At 38.2% G+C, this 18141-nt stretch overlaps 1 protein-coding gene across 4 annotated transcripts in view; it reads left to right on the top strand.

The window, feature by feature from the left end:
* The window catches only part of LOC111144760 (protocadherin related 15), an 817855-nt gene that overhangs the window by 446437 nt on the left and 353277 nt on the right, over window positions 1–18141 (top strand). For all 4 annotated transcript variants that reach the window (XM_022499204.1, XM_022499203.1, XM_022499205.1 and 1 more), the window contains exon 12: window positions 1150–1299. In XM_022499204.1, coding sequence (XP_022354912.1) covers window positions 1150–1299 — 150 coding nt within the window. The remainder of the gene's footprint in view (window positions 1–1149; window positions 1300–18141) is intronic.

The following is an 18141-nucleotide window of genomic DNA, read 5'->3' as shown; positions in this document are numbered from 1 at the left end:
CAAATAATTATTTCCTAACCCTTATTTTATTTTAACTTTTTTTTGTTATTACATTTTAAATTTTGCCATGGGGTTAAGCCACTGGGATGATCCCTGCGCCCCCCAAGCCCATCCCACCCCTCCCCTGGAAACATTTGGCAATGTCTGCAGACACATTGGCCATCACTACTGTGAGAGTTGCATTTCATATCAGGGAGGGAGACACTAAGGATTCTGGTAAGCATCTCATAACACACAGGACAGGGCCCCCTCCACCAAAACAAGTATCTGATGGAGAAATCCTAGTTTAGGTTAATCAAGAAAAAAGAGAAAAGAATAGCTGGGGGAGATTATTCAAGCTGTAATTGTACCTAGTTACCAAAAAAATAGAAGTATTTTTGTGTCTCTATGAAAAGCGCAGTTGAGAAGTGAATACAGATGAAAAGAAAGTTGTATTATCTGACTTTCTGAGATGAATTTTATTCAGATTTAAGAAAAAAATGAGCTGATAGAAAAGTAGAGATTGTGGGACTTACATAGGATTTCCTTCTGAGAGCCAGAGCTTCCAGAAACCTGACAGGTAAAACTTAGATACAGAGTGGATTTCAGGAGTCATTCAGAACAAAGATGGCGGTGTTATAACGCTGATTTTGTTTGTCAGACCTTCCTAAAATGTTAATGATGTAATTACAATATCACTATTAACTAGTGGCACTAAGTCCTATAAAAATTGCCACTTGGTGAATTACCAGAAAAAGACATCACATCTCTAGGGCACCTACTTTCTTGTATATAAGTATGTTGACTATAAACACTTCTATGGCATTGTATACAGAATATGGAAATGTGAAGAATAACTTCCTATTTTTTTTTAATTTAAAAAAATTAAGTAGTAGTTAACATCAGCAATGTTACTGGCTCACCCCAGGGCTCTAACACATTTTGCACATCTGCTTCTTTAAAATGTGCTTAGAATTGGATACATGAAAAATAAAACAGAATCCTCTATAATCACCTCTGCTTATATGTACTATCGTAGGTCTTTTTCCTTTTATCCACAAAACATTTTGGCACCCATTAAAAAAAAGAAATGTCTTAAGTCTTAAGAGTGAATTCTGTGCTGCTTCTGTTCGCATGACTTCTGTTACATGTATTTTTCTCTCCCCAAAGATAACGGCATTCGATGGTGTGCAAGAAAGCGAGCCAGTTACTGTCAATATTTGGGTGATGGATGCAAACGATAACACTCCAACCTTTCCTGAAATATCGTACAATATCTATGTGTATACAGACATGAGCCCCGGCGACAGCGTCATTCAGGTAATTGCCTGTGTGGTGTGCAGATTCACACGAAGCCGTTAATTCCATGGGCATTTCTTAACGTATGTGTACGTTAAGAAACTGTTGAAGAAGTTTAAGTGAGCTCAGACTCATGGTATGGCATAATTGAGTTTAAGAACTTTAGATTTATGTTTATTTTTCAAATAAAAGTGCAACTATATGCACTTTATTTTTTAAAGCTTTTGTTTATTGAGGTGGGAGGAGAGCACAGAGAGGGAGAGAAGCAGACTCCCCACATAGCAGGGAGCCCAATGTGGGACTCAATCCCAGGACCCTGAGATTATGACCTGAGCTGAAGGCAGATGCTTAACTGACTAAACCAGTGAGGCGCCCCATTCCAATTAAAGTGGAATTAATTAGTTACTAAATGCAAACATAACTATTTGAGTAGTTTATACTTGATTTTTAAAATTTTAATGTACCAAATATATTTACTTACTATAATAATGTATTTAACACCCTGAAGTTTCAAGTATTAGACATACAGTTGAAAACTTCCAATTATTTTGAACTTTTGCAAATATGGGTTGAATTTCCCTTGGTGATAAAGACAGAAGACTGCCTTAATAAATTAGTGGATAATACTGTTAGACAGTGGTTACCCAGACATAAAATGGAATCATTGCAACAGAGAAAAATTAGAATTGTGTAGTAAGTGGTGTCTTTGAAAACACAGAAATTGGGCGAAATCTTTCTCCTTGATTTGTCTTATTTCTATTATTAACTGTGTACTTACTACATTTAAATTAATTATAAGTTATCTTAAAATATGTGGGGTGTTTTGCCTTTTTTTTTGTATTTTGAGTATAAGTTATAGAGAAGTCATAATATTCTTCCTTGAGGATTTTTAGAAAAAGTGGAGTCTAGCACTTTCCAAACTGACTGTGCTGTGAGTTAATGAGGGAGCTGTTTAGAAATACAGACAACCAAGATTTCACACCCACTTTCCTGGATCTGAAGCTTTATTAACAATACATACATTACTGATAATTAGAAAGCGAACCCTGAGAGCTTCAGTTGCCCAACCGGGTAAAGATCACTTATGTGGATTATCCTCTAAATTTGAGAGTCAGACTCAATAATTCTAAGTAACTTTCAGGCCAGGAAGGCCATGATTCTATATACTTTCAGAGTATTTGCATAGCTCCAAATTAGTAGTAAATTACATATTACATATTACATAACAATTACATATATTACACAAATTACATATTACATAACAATTACATTATATCATTAGGGTCATATAAAGGGTTAGGGAAAGGCTGGAAATTCGCCTGTACCTGCTTGCATGTATAAATACCTTCAACTGCATCTGGTATTGGGGGAAAAGCAATGGCACATTCCATTCCTATCTTGTCTCGTTTTGACGAAATCCACCCTTTCAGCCATTTGCCTTGAGGGTAGAATTCTGTTTAGGTTATTATTTCTGCATCCATAACCTCTGTACCCATAATGCCTAGCACCTAGTACATACTCAGTGTAGTAGATGCTCAATAAATGTTTATCCAAGGGTGACAGAGGGAGACTTGCAGGCAAGTGGTATGAATGAACGAGAAGGTGTAAAAATGCTGGCCTTTATTTCTCATCAACTGGTGGACCTAGTGAGCTACATTTATCTTTACCTTGGCACTTACTACAAAAGCAGCAAAATTACAGTTTATACAGATAAAGGAATGACTATCGTCGTCATGTTCTTATTTAATTAGACCTGATTCTCATCTCTATAATAACATAATTGAAAGTAAAAGTAAGTGTGTATATATATATATATATATATATATATATATATATATACACACACACACACACACACACACACACACACAACCAACCAGCAGGGAACTGGAACTGGAAAGTGTAATTAAGAAAATCATAGCAATTATGTAGTGGAAACAGCTCAAAAAATGTTTGCCTTAGGGATCAAAAGCTTATTTCTGGCATTTTCAGGCTACAGAAGTTAATTTCCCTATGTACCTCTTTATAAAATAGATCTTTTCTTGCCTTTAAAGATTCATATTTTGTATATCTCCCTGAACCACGCAGATTATGAAGATAAGAGTATTGCTTGCATCTCTATGGCTTTGTTTTTTTAAAAATTATTTAAGCACCAAGAAATGAAACATTATAATTAGTATTTTAAATGTTATTCCCACTATGTGGTAACAGGAAGGTATGTCTCTAAAACACCCTCCAGGGGCCTAGAAATGAAAGGAAATACATTTCCTATGAAGAGAAAGATTTGTAAATAAAGCAAAATGACTCAGAACTATGGCCTGCCCCTGCCTCATAACAGTCTCTGAAGAGATTCTGGCTGTCCCCACCCCAGCCCCTCACCAACCTGCCTTTCCCTGCTGCCCCCCAAGATCAACTTGTTTATGTTTGTTAGTATTCTTATGTCTAAAACAGTGAGGGGGTGCCTGGGTGGCTCAGTCAGTGAAGCCTCTGCCTTAGCTCAGGTCATGATCCCAGGGTCCTGGCATCGAGTTCTGCATTGGGCTCCCTGCTCTGTGGGAAGCCTGCTTCTCCCCTCCCTGTCCCCCTGTTTGTGTTCTTTCTCTTGCTGTGTCTCTCTCTGTCAAATAAATAAGTGAAATCTTAAAAAAAAAAAAAAAGTGAGAATATTAGAAGCAAAGGGGACAGTGAGTACTAATCAGAGAATACCTTGGATAACAGCTTTTAAGTATATTTTATTTTATTTGTCAGAGAGAGAGAGAGAGCACAAGCAAGGGGAGAAGCAGGCAGAGGGAGAAGCAGACTCCCTACTGAGTGGGGAGCCCAATGTGGAAGTCGATCCCAGGACCCTGAGATCATGACCTGAACCACCCAGGGGTCTCCAGATTTTAAGTATATTTTAATTGGATAATTTTAAATCTATCATTTTCAAAGCAACTGTAAGACTTTCTCGGTGCAATGTCAGTACCTACTCAACTATTTGAGTCTAGCCCCTTCTTGTTAGGAGGGACGTGTAAGAAGTGGATGGGTTGGTCAGAAAGCTGTGAGGAACCAGGTCCTTATTACAAATTCTGCTATAAGTTGGTCCTCTAACTTTATATCTCCTAGGCCTGAGTGTTGTAAATAGAACAGAGTGGCTCATGAGCTACATCTGGTAGAGCACTGCCCCAAACCAGCATCTGCGTCCTTTATACCTGGAAATGAAGTGATTCAGATTACTAGCATATCTTGTGTTTAGGGGGAGATTACTGGCATGAGTGAGAATGATTTTTTTGCATGAAAGAATGTCTTAGGGGCACCTGGCCCAGTGGGTTAAGCCTCTGCCTTCCGCTCAGGTCATGATCTCAGGGTCCTGGGATCAAGCCCTGCATTGGGGGGGGTCTCTGCTCAGCAGGAAGCCTGCTTCCCCCTCTTGCTCTGCCTGCCTCTCTGCTACTTGTGATCTCTCTCTCTGTGTGTCAAATAAATAAATAAATTCTTAAAGAAAGAAAGAACGTCTTATAGGCCATCTAAGAACTCCCACGGGATGACACTCAAGGATATCACTCTCTGTTGTCCTAGGTCTCATTCCACACATTACTGGTTTTCTCAAAAAATCAATTGCTCAATATTAAAGATAGAGATTTTGATATATAATTTTAATATTTTGAAGATGTAGGTTTCCTATCAGTAGCTACCTCTCCAGTCCATACTCGAGAGATGCTCTTCCTAAACTCTCACAACTTTCATCAATCAGTGTTCTTGATCCTAACCGAATAGAGAGATTGCCCTGAGCAGCCTTTGAAAATGAGGATGCCTCAACTCCATCCTGCCATGGTTTTATTTCAGCCATCTGACCACTCACCGTTGAGCCCCATTGGGAGATTCACCTAACAAAACAAAGCAACTCTGATATATGTCCAGTTTTGAGAAAACTCATCGTTACCCTTAATAAGATTTCATACTTTGGAAAATTGAAATTGCTGATTCATGAAGATGAAGTCTCATATGGAGCCGAGTCCTTTGATTCTTACCCCACCTCTTTCCGTTTTTCTCGTTCTCCAGTTCCTATCTTCTGTCCCACTTCTTACCCCTCCTTGCTGCTTTAACTTCCCCTCCTCCACCTTCACCCATGCTCTACTCTTATTCTGCTCCGTTCCCTTTCTTTCACTACAGCAATGTCCTCCTCTCTCCAGATTCCTTCCTGTCCATCTATAAACACCCTCACATCTCCCCCTGACCTGGTCTAAATGCTCCTCCTGGGTAACACTTCATGCTGCTGTCCCACTCTCGTATATTCAGTCACTAGAGTCGATGGATACACTTAGAGAATTTATTAATTTATTACTTCATAGTTATTAATTGCTATTCTATTATTTTACTCACATTATACCATGAGAATCATACAAAATCATAAATCTGATGAGTCTCTCTTTAATTGTGAAACACAAAAGCATTTCTCACTCCTTCATCTAGGTAAAATTCTCGTCTGTCCCATTTTATGGAAAACTGGTTTTCATCCCACCTCTCTGGTGACTAAAGGACTTTGTTCTCAGCTCCTTGTTCACTTCTTATTCTTTAAATATTAGCATTCTCCAAAAATAAATATGCAGTGCTCTGTTTCATGTATTCCCACGTTTTTAGTCATTACCACAACGTATAGTCATGTCTCCCAAGATTCAATGCCCTGTGGCTACCTCAACATCCAGCTGGCATTCCAAGGATCTGTTGTAGGGGGGAGTACAGGTTTTGGTTAGGAACTTCAGACTGGACATACTCCAAGATAAATTAACTAATCCACGGTCTTTCATCTAATACAGAAACACATCTACGATTACACAGGCTTTAGCATCCACTTCCGAGTCATTTCTATCCCTCTCCTTCCCCTGCTCACACACAGGTGATGGTCCAGGTGCTGAAATCGCTGTTCCAAAATGGATCTGTCATTATTTGCCTTTCTGTTTCTATGGCCTGCTGGAAATTAGGCTACGAGGGTGGACTCTGAGTGGTAACTCCGTTTTCACAGATGCCCCCATGTTCTTATTCTGCAACACAAATCAGGACAGGTCTTCCCTACCTGAGGAAGAGCCCAATCTCCACACGTGCCTTCAAGAACATCCCTGTAATGCCTCACATTCTTCTGTCTCAGCTCCTGCTACATCCCCCAAGTAATCAACTTTGAGATCCTAGAGATAGTTCTATTTTGTTCCTTCTGTTTGGCTCTAGCATGGACTATCCCTTCCCATTCTGAGTCTATCGACATCTCTCTCAAGTTTCAAGGTTTGATCCAAATGATGCCTTTTTTTTTTCATTTGTTAACAGACAGCTCAAATGTGACTTTTAAGTAAAGCCTTTATTTTTCGTAGCAAGTCTGAATTAATGGTTCCAGCATTATAAACCATCCTCCACACGTCCAGCTAGCAGCTTCTCTACCTGGCACACAATTTACTGTGTCCTGCATGGCGTTTAGCTCACATGTGTCTGTCTACCCTGCTGACCTGAAAATTCCTCCAGGACAGGGACTCTTAATGATACCTAACCACCAGTGCTTGGCACAATCCCTTCTTTGTGGTAGGGCTTCATCAAATAGCCATGGAACTGATTCCCACCATGCTCTCTCAGTCAGTGTACAAAATCTCTTATTCTAGAAATGAATTCTGTTTGGAATTCCCATAGATAAAGTGTTGCCCACCCCCCCCCCTCAGCCCTCTCCTAACTCCACAGCCTCAGTGAGACCGTGACTTTCCTGCTCTTCAGACAGAAGACACTCGACACTGGCACATTTCTCTTAGTCAGGCTGAGTCACAGGTCCCTGAACAGTACAGCTGGAAATGACTTTGAAAATGTTTCTTGTTCCCAGGCTCATTTGATAAAGAATTTGAGTGAACATGCTGATAAATGATCAGTCCCAAATCACAAAGTTTGTAAGTGACAGAGATGATACTGAATCCAAGTTAGAAGCGATAGACTCTGGACCCGGACGAGCTGCGTCTCCTTCAGCCCCTTTGTGCCCTTATGTGACTCTGGACAAATAGCTCAGTCGTCTGTACTCAGGTTTTTTACTCTTTAGAAAGGTGATAAATATAGTACCAGCTTCACAAAGGTGTTCTGAGTATTAGTTCTATAAGCTACCAACATATGTGCACTTTGTAAATCCACTGTATATAACACTTATGATTATTTTTTTTTACCACCTTATTTGTGTATATCCTTATGTGTCATGTGTATTATACTCTGAGGAGGACACATAAACACAACATACAAAAGGATATACTAAAATTCTTTTTTTTATGATTTCCAGCATTATAAGCAAAATCAGGATAAACCCATGTGGTGTTTTAACGCCTTCTGACAGTTTATTTTATGTAAAATAATGAGAGTGTTCTCTGTGGTATATTGTGTGCATGAGTGTGTTTGGGTTTGTGATATAATGATTCAAGTTTGAGGGAGGGTTCTGTTTATGTTAAAGTCTTGGTGGAGTTCAGTATTTCAGCAAATCTCAGATAACGATTTGATGGGCAAACCATGCAGAATTGTAAGCATATTTTCACATTCATATACTATTTTCATTTATTTTTGATGTTTGAAACAATTTAATTTTACTGAAGACCATACAATTTCTTACCCAAATCCACTTGTGTGAGAATGAAAACAAATACCTAAAATTGCATGGGTTCCTCATGTTGAAGCTGAGACTCTGTTATACCATCTGAATTCTGTATACGTGGAGGGCACTCCCCACTTGTGAGAAAGCACCACCTTCCCCATACTTGCAGTTTGGAAACCAGAGGTAGTCCTGGCACAGTCTCACTTCCTCCCTCCTCTCCATCAGTTACTAAGTCCTACTGATTTCCCCTTAGCCACCAACCAAATGTATCTACTCCAGCCTCTTCCTTCCCTGTCCTCCACAAGCTGCCATCAGCTCTTGCCGGGACCTTCCAGCACCCTCCTCTGGGCTCCGGGTGTATCTCCTCTCCCTGGCGTCTCCACATAGCCCCCACAGGACTCCTGTGAATAGGAGAGCAAAGCAGTAATTTTGGTGCTGACACCTTCAGAGATCTTCCGCAGCTGTAAGAATAAAGCCCAGTCACTATCCTGCATGATCACTCTGCTGATGACTCTCCAGTTTCCGTCTTGCCAACCATCTTTCTCTGGCTCTTTTAATGCGTCCACTTCTTTCACATGCTTTTCGTCATTAGGATCTCAATTTACATGTCACCTCCTCAAAAAAGCCTTCCTGGACTCCTTTCCTACATTATACTCCCTCTGTTATCCCAGAGCAGCCTGATTCTTCCTTCATAGCGTATTTCCAAATTTATTATAATTTTATGATCCATTTCTCCTATTAGGTAATAGGCTCGAGCAAGCTCCCATGATGTGTAGACTTTGTCAGTGTCTCCTTTTTGCCTCTTGTTTCACTGTTGTTTGTATACAACATCAGGCAGGGCACCTGGTCCATAGTAAACCTTCTATAATTTTTCGTTTAATGAACAAGTGGATAAAGGAACTAACGGGTGCATGTGAAAGAAGTGTTCTTTAACTTAGGTATGAGTGTTGGGAAATTACCTATATTTCAGGTTAAAGTGATTTAAGCATTAGTCAGCTAAACTGCAGGGGGATTAGTGTCCCTAGGACATCAAACTTCCTAGCTTGATTATCCAGAAGACTCTCTCCAGCAAAGGCGCTTGAGACGATGAACAGTCTGACTGAAAACATGTCATGAGAAAGCACTTGCATTTTTTGGAGAAGCAAAAGTGAATAATTAACACCCATATTTGAAAGTCATTCACTGTGTTGGAAGAAGTGCCTAGGACTGTGCCAATCATAAGGAATAAAGAAACTACTAACATTTAATTTCTGACCTTCAGTAATCACTAGTGTTGTGGGGAAGAGAGAGGCACACAATATTTTTGTTTTTTCATGATGATAAATATGGCTCGTATCATCCGGTTAAACACTACAAAATGTTTTAACATCTCAATTGCTCTTAATACCTTAAGAGTTATGTTGGGTAGAGTAAGTTTTCCCATTTGATAAACTTGGGGAAAATATTAATGATATCAATACAATGATCACAGACATCTGCATTTTGAACTTGCATAGCTAAAAAATATTACTCGCATTTGGCTTTTGTATTATTTTTCGATCGCCATCCCCCTTTCCTGATACACTTAGAAACCCAGTTTTTCAAAGAAAATGTATTTGTAAAAGATGTTACTTTTCTTTGCTTTCATGTTTAGCATGTTTTGGGTGGCCACAGTGAAAGCTGTCGATGATCAGTTTTAATAATGGATGCTTAAATGCTTGCATTTTTGTAAAGCTTTTAATTGTGTATGATTGCTTTTAATATCATTTATGTGGTAGGTTTTTAATTTTGACAATATTCTTTCTCATCATTACAGTTCTAGGTATTGCCAGTTTACTAGATAATTTGCTTGAAATTTGGAAACTAGAAGAAACAAAAATGTGTAATGTATTTTATTTATTTTTTCTTTTCTGTGTATCACCAAAGTTGTTTGCCTTTTTCAGCTACTGTTTCAGGAAAAAAACAAAACAAAACAAAACAAAAAAAAACCTGTTTCCCTTTCAATTCCCTTTTGTAGTAAATTATGTTAAAATGTCAAAGCGTAGTCGTCTGAGTAAAAGAAAAATGCTTGCATATTGAGATGTTTCACAGACAGGGAATCTTAGAAAAAAGCCACTATTCCAAATAGAGCAGTAGGGATTTCTTGGAAGCCTAGTAAAACTTGCTCATTCAGTTTGGCAAATAAAACAAGTAAAAACACCAACTAGAAAGCCCTAATATACATGCATATTACAAGCATATGTTGTATATGTATATTCTTAGACAAATTATAATTTAATGTGTATAGATTTTAATGTACATGATGCTAAACTAGAGGCCTGAAAAACACAGTGATGAAAGAAAACACAGTGCTAACCCTTGAAAAGTATATATATATGAAATATATATATATATAGTAAGAGATGACCCTTATTCACAGTGAAGTAATCAGAAAATATCACAAACCATTCTTGATTTTTTAAAATTACATGGAACAGACTAATAATACAATGAGAGTCCATTAAACATGAGTGGGGAGGGGAGGATGGTCTGGTAGGGCTTGAATAGCCAGGAAGGTTTCATTGCTGGTGAGAACTCCATGAACCTAGCAGGATGATTAGTGCTCAAACAGGCAAGGTTACTGGCGGTGGACGTGTACAGCCAAAGGCATGGGATATCATGAGGCATTAAGGATACCACTCTGAATGCAGTTGGAGATGGGAGGAACCGAATGGTAAGAAATTTGCCTTTCCTTTTTTTTAATTCAAGTATGTCTTGGTTTCTTCTTCCAAGCCCCTATCATTACAGGCATTTCTGGACCTTGTCATGTCTTCTTATCCTTCCCTACTAGTACATTTATTAAAGATACTTTTCTTTCCTGTCTGCTCTTCTAGAACACAAGCTGGCAAACAGAAAATATTCTGTCTGTATCTTCTGCACTTTATAACATGGCGTCTGGCACAGATTAAGGTCTGAATAAATAGATCAGTTTACCTATCAGTTAAAGGCAAATCCCACATACCAGAGTAATTCAGATTGGGCATTGTAGACAATGTAAGATTTCTTGAAGAAGTATTTAAGACTAGATCTTTCAGATGATGAGTTAAGGTCTGGGCTATGGCATTTGCTGGATGCTGACTTTGAGGAACTCTTTCTTGGAGTCAGTGAGGGTAGAAGCTGAGCATGAGAGAGCATAGCAGCTTGAAAGCATTCAAGGTTCCAGGTTACAATCTCAGAGTCTGAGTAATGAGACTCAAGCCCTCGAGAGGATTATGAAGTTGCCACAGAAAAGGAACTAGCTCTCCAAATTCTTGGGCAATATTGTTGCTGTTTTATTCTTGAGCTATTCATCAGGCAGAGGAATGCCTAAATGAGAACTCCATCTCCAGTAACAATACTTTGGTCCATAAAAAATTAATTATTAATGTATTGTTAATGAATTATACACCTGAAAGATCCCTTTGCTAAACACCTACTCTACTGAGGTCGCTGCCATCTTGCATTAGTCTAGGACATGCTGAACAGAAGAGGGGTGACCATTAGTCCTGTAAGCTTTTTTAGCTTCAAAGCATCACCAGCTCCCATTAAGGCTTTAGAGAGCATAATGTGGACACAACTAATTTACTCATTGCCCAGTTTGCTTGATCAGCAGAAGTGGTCTTAGGTTCAGACTGACTGTCAACCCTGAGAACCAATAGGCCTCTTGTAGGACCAAGTTTATTTAGCTTCAAGTGAGGATACAGGATAGACGACAACATAACTTTTATGGCGATAACACAGTGGAAGTCTTATGACCTCTAAATACAACTTCTAATGCCTCCTAAATCATCTGCACTTGGGATATATAATCCCCTTGATACACACATTAGAGGCATTTTTCTGAAAGTTTTGGTATAGCAACTTCTGTAGTACCTAGTGCATAAAAGGAGACTTACCAAAACACTGGTAAACACCAGAATATCTTTTACCCGGTAAAGAATTGGCATTTCCTCTGCAAAATACATTCCCAGCCATGCCTTTTCCTAAGTAAGTTATCTGATGTTTCTTTAATATTTTAAAGATTATTTCTTTCCTTCATCTTCTATTACTTACACCTTTTTATAAGTGCTGATAGAGACATTCAGCGGTGTATGTAAGTTTTTCAAACTTAAATTAAATTCTTCCTCCCACAAATCTGTCTCCATGGTTGTTACCTGGCTGGTGAGTTCTAGGTTGCCTTCCCAAATAATCTTTCTATCCAAGAGATCAATATCCACTCAAGCTTCATTTTTATCAACTATATAAGTGATCCAAAAATCCTTTATTATATTACACAGCTGAGCCCAAGAGATTGAATGTTTAACACAACACCGTTCAATTAATAATGCCATGTTATTATGTCAGCTTTCCCAACAAAACCAGGTTATTCTCATATATCATACATTTTCCATTACCCGAGTAGGCATCAAAGACTTATCTTTCAGGCCACTCTGGGTTTCATCTGCTTTAACATCAAAACCATATGCCATCCCCGATGTATAAATTTTCAGTGACACAAGCTTCTGGGCATAATTTTAATGCAATAGGCATTTGTCTCTCAGGAGGCAACATGGTATTGACCCCTAATCTGTCCAAACCTACCCAAAATTACCAGGGAGAACTACATTTCCAAGCGATCCCAGGTTGGCTGTATACCTTGGCTTCTTGCAAAAGCCAAAGATAGTGGCCTCCTCTAGCTTTAGCCGTGATTCAATAACACATCTGAGAGGCGCAATTGACAGGTTATACATTCATTCTGAAATTTTCTCTCAGAAGGTGTCCTCACAGAAGATATCCTTCCTTGAAATCTTATTCCCATTCTATATTCCACATTTTCACCTTATTTCCCTTTTATGACTTTTCTTAACAAAGACTCATGCTTCCAAAATGGGATTTTTCTGGGGCATCTGAGTGGCTCAGTTGGTTAACCATCTGCTTTCAGCTCAGGTCATGATCCCAGGGTCCTGGGATCAAGCCCCACCCTGTGGTGGGAGCAGGGGAGTCCTTGCTCAGTGGGGAGCCTGCTTCTCCCTCTTCTTCTGCCTGCCACTCTGCCTACTTGTGCTCTCTCTCTCTCTGACAAATAAATAAAAACTTTAAAAGAAAAGTGGGATTTACTGATTATACTCCACTTTTCTTCCATAAGGCTGGTGTGCTTCCTTGGTTTCCAAAACTTTCCTTTCTGTCCATTCCTCTGGAAAAGGGGTAGGTTAATGGTTTTGTTTCATTTTATCTTTGTTGTTTTTTTTTTTTTTTTTGAGATTTTTATCGAGAGAGAGAGAGAGCATACACAAGTGGAGGGGCAGAAGAAGAGGGAGAAGCAGACTCCCCATAGAGCAGGGACCCCAATGTTGGCCTTGATCCCAGGACCCTGGGATCATGACCCAAGCCAAAAGCAGGCACTGAACTGATGGAGCCACCCAGACATCCCTGAAGGAGTAGGTTTAAAAAGGTGTCATGGAGTAGCACGGAGTTGATAGTCAATTACCTGAGAAGAGAGCAGGACATAAAGATTTAAAAGAGAGAGATAGAAAACTTGTTTATAAGATACAGCGAAGACCTCAAGTTCAGAATGTGTATTGGAAGGGAGAAAGGAAAGAGAAAAATGGATCAAATCACAAAACAATGAGTGAACAATGACAGGGGTTCTAGTCAACCTGAATAGTATCCCGTCAATGCAGTAGAAAAGCAAAATGGAAAAAGATCCTATATGTAGCTGAAATTTTCTTTGTCATTCCTGAGAGCATTACTGAGTGTAATTTACATGTCCTAATACACATTCATCGTCATGCACATTTCTGTGATTATTTTAGTAACAGTTGTGTAACAATTACCACAATCTAGGTCCAAATATCATCCTCACCCAGAACGGTTCCTTAGGGAACTAGGATCCTTTCCTCTGGGAAACTAGTTCTGCTTTTTGTCCCTAAAATGGGCCTTTTGCAAAAATTTTTGAAAATTTGGAAATGTGCAACATGTTGCCTTTTCTTTTGGCCTGGCTCCTTTCACTCAGCATGACTCAGGACTACTGTATTTAGCAGCAGAAGTAGCACGACTGTGTTTAGCCATCTGAGCAGTAGCGTGACTCAGTCCTATATGTTTCTTTGACTTACTCAATAGTATTCATTTTATAAAAACAGCATGTTTTGTTTATCTGTTCACTGATAGACATTTGAACTATTTCCAGTTCTGGAGAACATTAATAATGTAGCTAGGGATTCTCTGTATGCCTTTCGATGGACAGACACTGTGTATTTCTATTGGGTGTATCTGTAGACACCCAGGAGTAGAATTGCTGAATCATATGAGAGGTGTGTACTTAAACTTTTCAAGAAACTGTCAAACTCCTTTCTAACACGTCTGTATGCTTTACCTGTCCACACCATCCCTGATGAGTACTATTGTCAGTTTCTTTATCAAGCCCATTATAGCAAGTATATTTCCATATTTCATTGTGATTTTAACAGGCATTTCCCCAAAGACTGGTGATTTTGAGATCTTTTCATGTGCTCATTAGCAATCTTTCCATCTTTGATAAAAAGGTCTATTCAAATCTTCTGCTCATTTTTTATATTTGTAGTGTCTGTCTTCTTAGTATTGACTTGTAATTCCTCTTTGTAAATTGTAAATGCAAGTCCATTATCAGTCATATGATTAGCAGTTATTTTCTCATAATCTGTTTTGTTTATCATATTCTTTAATAGTGGCTTTGGGAGAGTAAAACCTTTGAATTTTGATAAAGTTCAATTTATCATTTTTTTCTTTCTGTGTATAATGCTTTTGATATCATATTTAAGAAACTCTTACCAACCTAAGTTCATGAAGATGTTCTCTTGTATTATCTATTACAAGACTCATAGTTTTAGCTTTTACATTGTACGGGTGATCCACTTTAAATGTTATAAGATAAAGGTCTCAACTAATTTCTATTTTTATTTTTTTACCTTTTGCACAGAAATACGTAATTGTCCCAGCAGCTTTTATTGTAGAAATTATATTTTCCCCATTGAATTATCTTAGTATCTTTGTTGAAAGTCAATTAGCCATAAGTGGAAGAGGTTATTTTTGGACTTCTGTTCCTTTCATGTATAGTTTACTTTATGCCAAAACTACATTGTCTTGATTATTGTAGATCGATTGTATATTTTGAAATCAGATAGTGTAAGTCTTGTAAAATTATTTTTCTCTTCTAAAATTGCTGTGGCTATTCTAGGTCCCTTATATTTCCATATAAATTTTAGGATTAACTTGACAAATTCTACTAAAAAAGCTTGATAAGGAGCTTGGTAGAAGATATATTGAATTTACAAATCATATAATTTGTGGAGAATTTCCATCTTAACAGTATTGCATCATTCAATCCATGAACATGGACTGTCTTTCCAACATGCTTTTAGATTTATCTCAACAATGCTGTACGTTTTGGTTTGTATTTTTTGCCCCAATTTTGCTAAATTTATTCCTAGTTATTTTGTCATTTTTTAAGCTGTGGCTGGAAATATTTTTATTTTTGGATTGTTCACCACTAATATAGGAATATACAACAAATTTTGTTTCACCTTGGCAATCACTAGCTAGTTTTTATAGTTTCTCAAAGACTACTTAGGATTTTCTACATAGAAAATCATATCTTCTTCAAATAAGTATACTTTTACTTCATCTTACCAACCCGAAGCCTTTTGTTGTTGTTGTTGTTCTTTTATGTACTTTGTTGCACTGTATTCAAAATCCAGTACAATGTAAACTTGAAGTGCTGAGAGCATCCTTTTCCTGTTCTTGATCTGATGGAAAGGCACTCAGTCCTCATTGTTAAGTATAATGCTAGCTGTTGGTGGCTCTGTAGATGGTTTTTCAGATTAAAGAAGTTTCCCTCTATTTCTAGTTTGTTGAATCTCTCTCTTTTTTTCTCCCCCATAAATAGACATTCAGTTTTATCAACTGCTTTTTCTGTGTTTAATGAGATCATCATGTGGCTCTGTCCTTTACATAATATGATGTATTATGTAAAGTGATTGGCTGTCTTCACATTCAATTTGAAGGACTGTTTCACCAGATGTATTATCCCTGGTCAATAGGTGGTCATTTATATCCCAGTACTTCAGAATATGTCATTCCTATTTCTACTGGCCTCTGTTGCTTGTAATAAGAAGTCAGCTGTGAATGATACATCATTTCCTTTTATGAAATGAGTATTTTTGCTGCTCAACATATTATTTGTCTTTCAGCAATTTGGCTGAAAATTGTTCATCACCTACCCTGATAGTTGATCACCCTGGCCTGCCTTCTGCGAAAATCCTGTTAAGTTGGTTTAACAAGCCCCCGCCCTTGATGTTTTCTCCTAATAATTTTCCATCCACTGTCCTCATTGGCTATAAATCCTCAGCTGCTTTTACTGCACTTGGAGCCGAATTGAGCCCCCCTCTCCTCCCTATTATGATAGTCCTGACTCCTATCACAAAGGCCCTAAACAATACTTTCCTTTCCAGTTTAGCAAATATCAGGACATTTTTTTCTTTGACAGTCTCTATATTTATTTTTTAATTATATTAAAAATTATAAAGTTACATTTTTAAATTATCTGTTTGTTTTAATGCTATACTGTAGTACCTCTGGATTTTGATATTGACTCTGAGGACTTTTTTTTTAAATAACATATCTGGACTTTATTCACTGAACCTACTTCTCTTAAGTGTGTGGTTCCTAATGTCTCCGCATGATTTTTGCTGTGATTCTTCATTTCTGCGTGGCTTCATATCACCCAGTGATTTACACAAACACCTAAGCCCATAAGGCTTCTGCTGCCTTTGCCCATTGACCTGAACACAGGTTGGGTGAGCCCCGGAAGTTCAGGCAGGGCCCAGGATTTCCTGTCAGCATGGACATTCTCCAGGTCTCCTCTATGCATGCGACTGGTTTCAGAGATGTGCAGAGAGCCTACTCAGCCCTTCCTTCAGGCCCTCTATTTCTTTTTCTGGTGAATTTCTGGCTTGTTGGCTTACAGCAACTGAAACCACAACTTTATAACTCGTATTGGCTGAGCCAAGATGGTTCTCATTTAGTTCTCAGTGTGCTTGATTCTTTTATTAACACCACACCAAACTCACTCTGTCCTCTCTTAAAGCAAGCCTCCTGCTTGTCATGGCCAGCCCTACTGTTCTAACATGTGTCCAGTGTACTTGGGGGGCTAAGTAACATCCACATCAGAAGGCCACTGACTCCTGCTTTTCTTATCCTCCTGCAACAACAGTTTTTAATGAATGATTTCTCTTAACTTGTCCATTTCAGTGGATTCTTAGAGCCCTAAATGGTGTTTTTCAACATTTTGCTTAGATTTTTTAAAATTAATTTATTTATTTGAGAGAGAGAGAGAGAGAGAGGAGAACATGCACTGGGGGAGGGGCAGAGTGAGAGGGAGAGAGAAAATCTCAAGCAGACCCCATGCTGAGTGCAGAGTTAATGACATGGGGCTGGATCTCAGGACCTCAATAATCTTACCTTGAGCTGTAATCACAAGTCCGGTTCTCAACTGATGGAGCCATCCAGGTGCCCCACATTTTGCTTAGATTTTTACTTTTTGGGAAAAGAATTATCCAGCCTCCTCACACCACCAGAACCAAAAGTCTTACCTCCTTGGTGCCCCTCTTTGCCACTTTCAAAGCATGGTTTCAGTCAGGAGTTGAGATGAGGCCACATGTATAATATAAAGGAAGGGAAAGAATTTTGAAAATAGGGATTCCTATGACAAATTGAAGGGTAACCAATGAATGAAATAAAATAAAGGCACTGTATTAACAGGAATATTTTTTTTTCTTTTTACTGAAATAATAGGTGAATATTTTCATGAATCAATTATAAGTCATGGATTATAGTTTATTTTTATCAAAGGAAAATTCCATGTCTTTATATCACTATTTGTGAATGTGTTCATTTTATAAGACCCTAAATTTCATATTAAGCATCCTCTCTGTGTCTAATAAAAATTATAGGGCTACAGGTATGTTAGGACTGAATCTTTGTTCTGTTGAATTAAAATATCAAAGGAAGTACTGTCTAAAGAGAATTGCAAAATCATTCAGCAAAAAAGTAGTCCTGCAAGTTACTGCACAAGGCTTCAAAAACTGTGCTTCTGATATTTTCACAAATAGACTGAGAAAGAAACAGGAAAAAAAAAAAAAAACTACATGAAATGCAAAATACAAAATGAAAGGAGTTGGCATGACATACTAGGAAATAGAAGTGAATGTCTGAAAGCACAATGCAGGCTTTCCTGCCTTAGCTAAAAATCAAAATAAGCAAGCCTCAGA

This window comes from Enhydra lutris, unplaced genomic scaffold, assembly GCF_002288905.1.
Source record: "Enhydra lutris kenyoni isolate GAN:26980312 unplaced genomic scaffold, ASM228890v2 scaffoldscaffold12, whole genome shotgun sequence".
Taxonomy (NCBI): Eukaryota; Metazoa; Chordata; class Mammalia; order Carnivora; family Mustelidae; genus Enhydra; species Enhydra lutris.
Note: the sequence above shows the minus strand (reverse complement) of the source record. Positions and strands in the feature narration are given on the sequence as shown.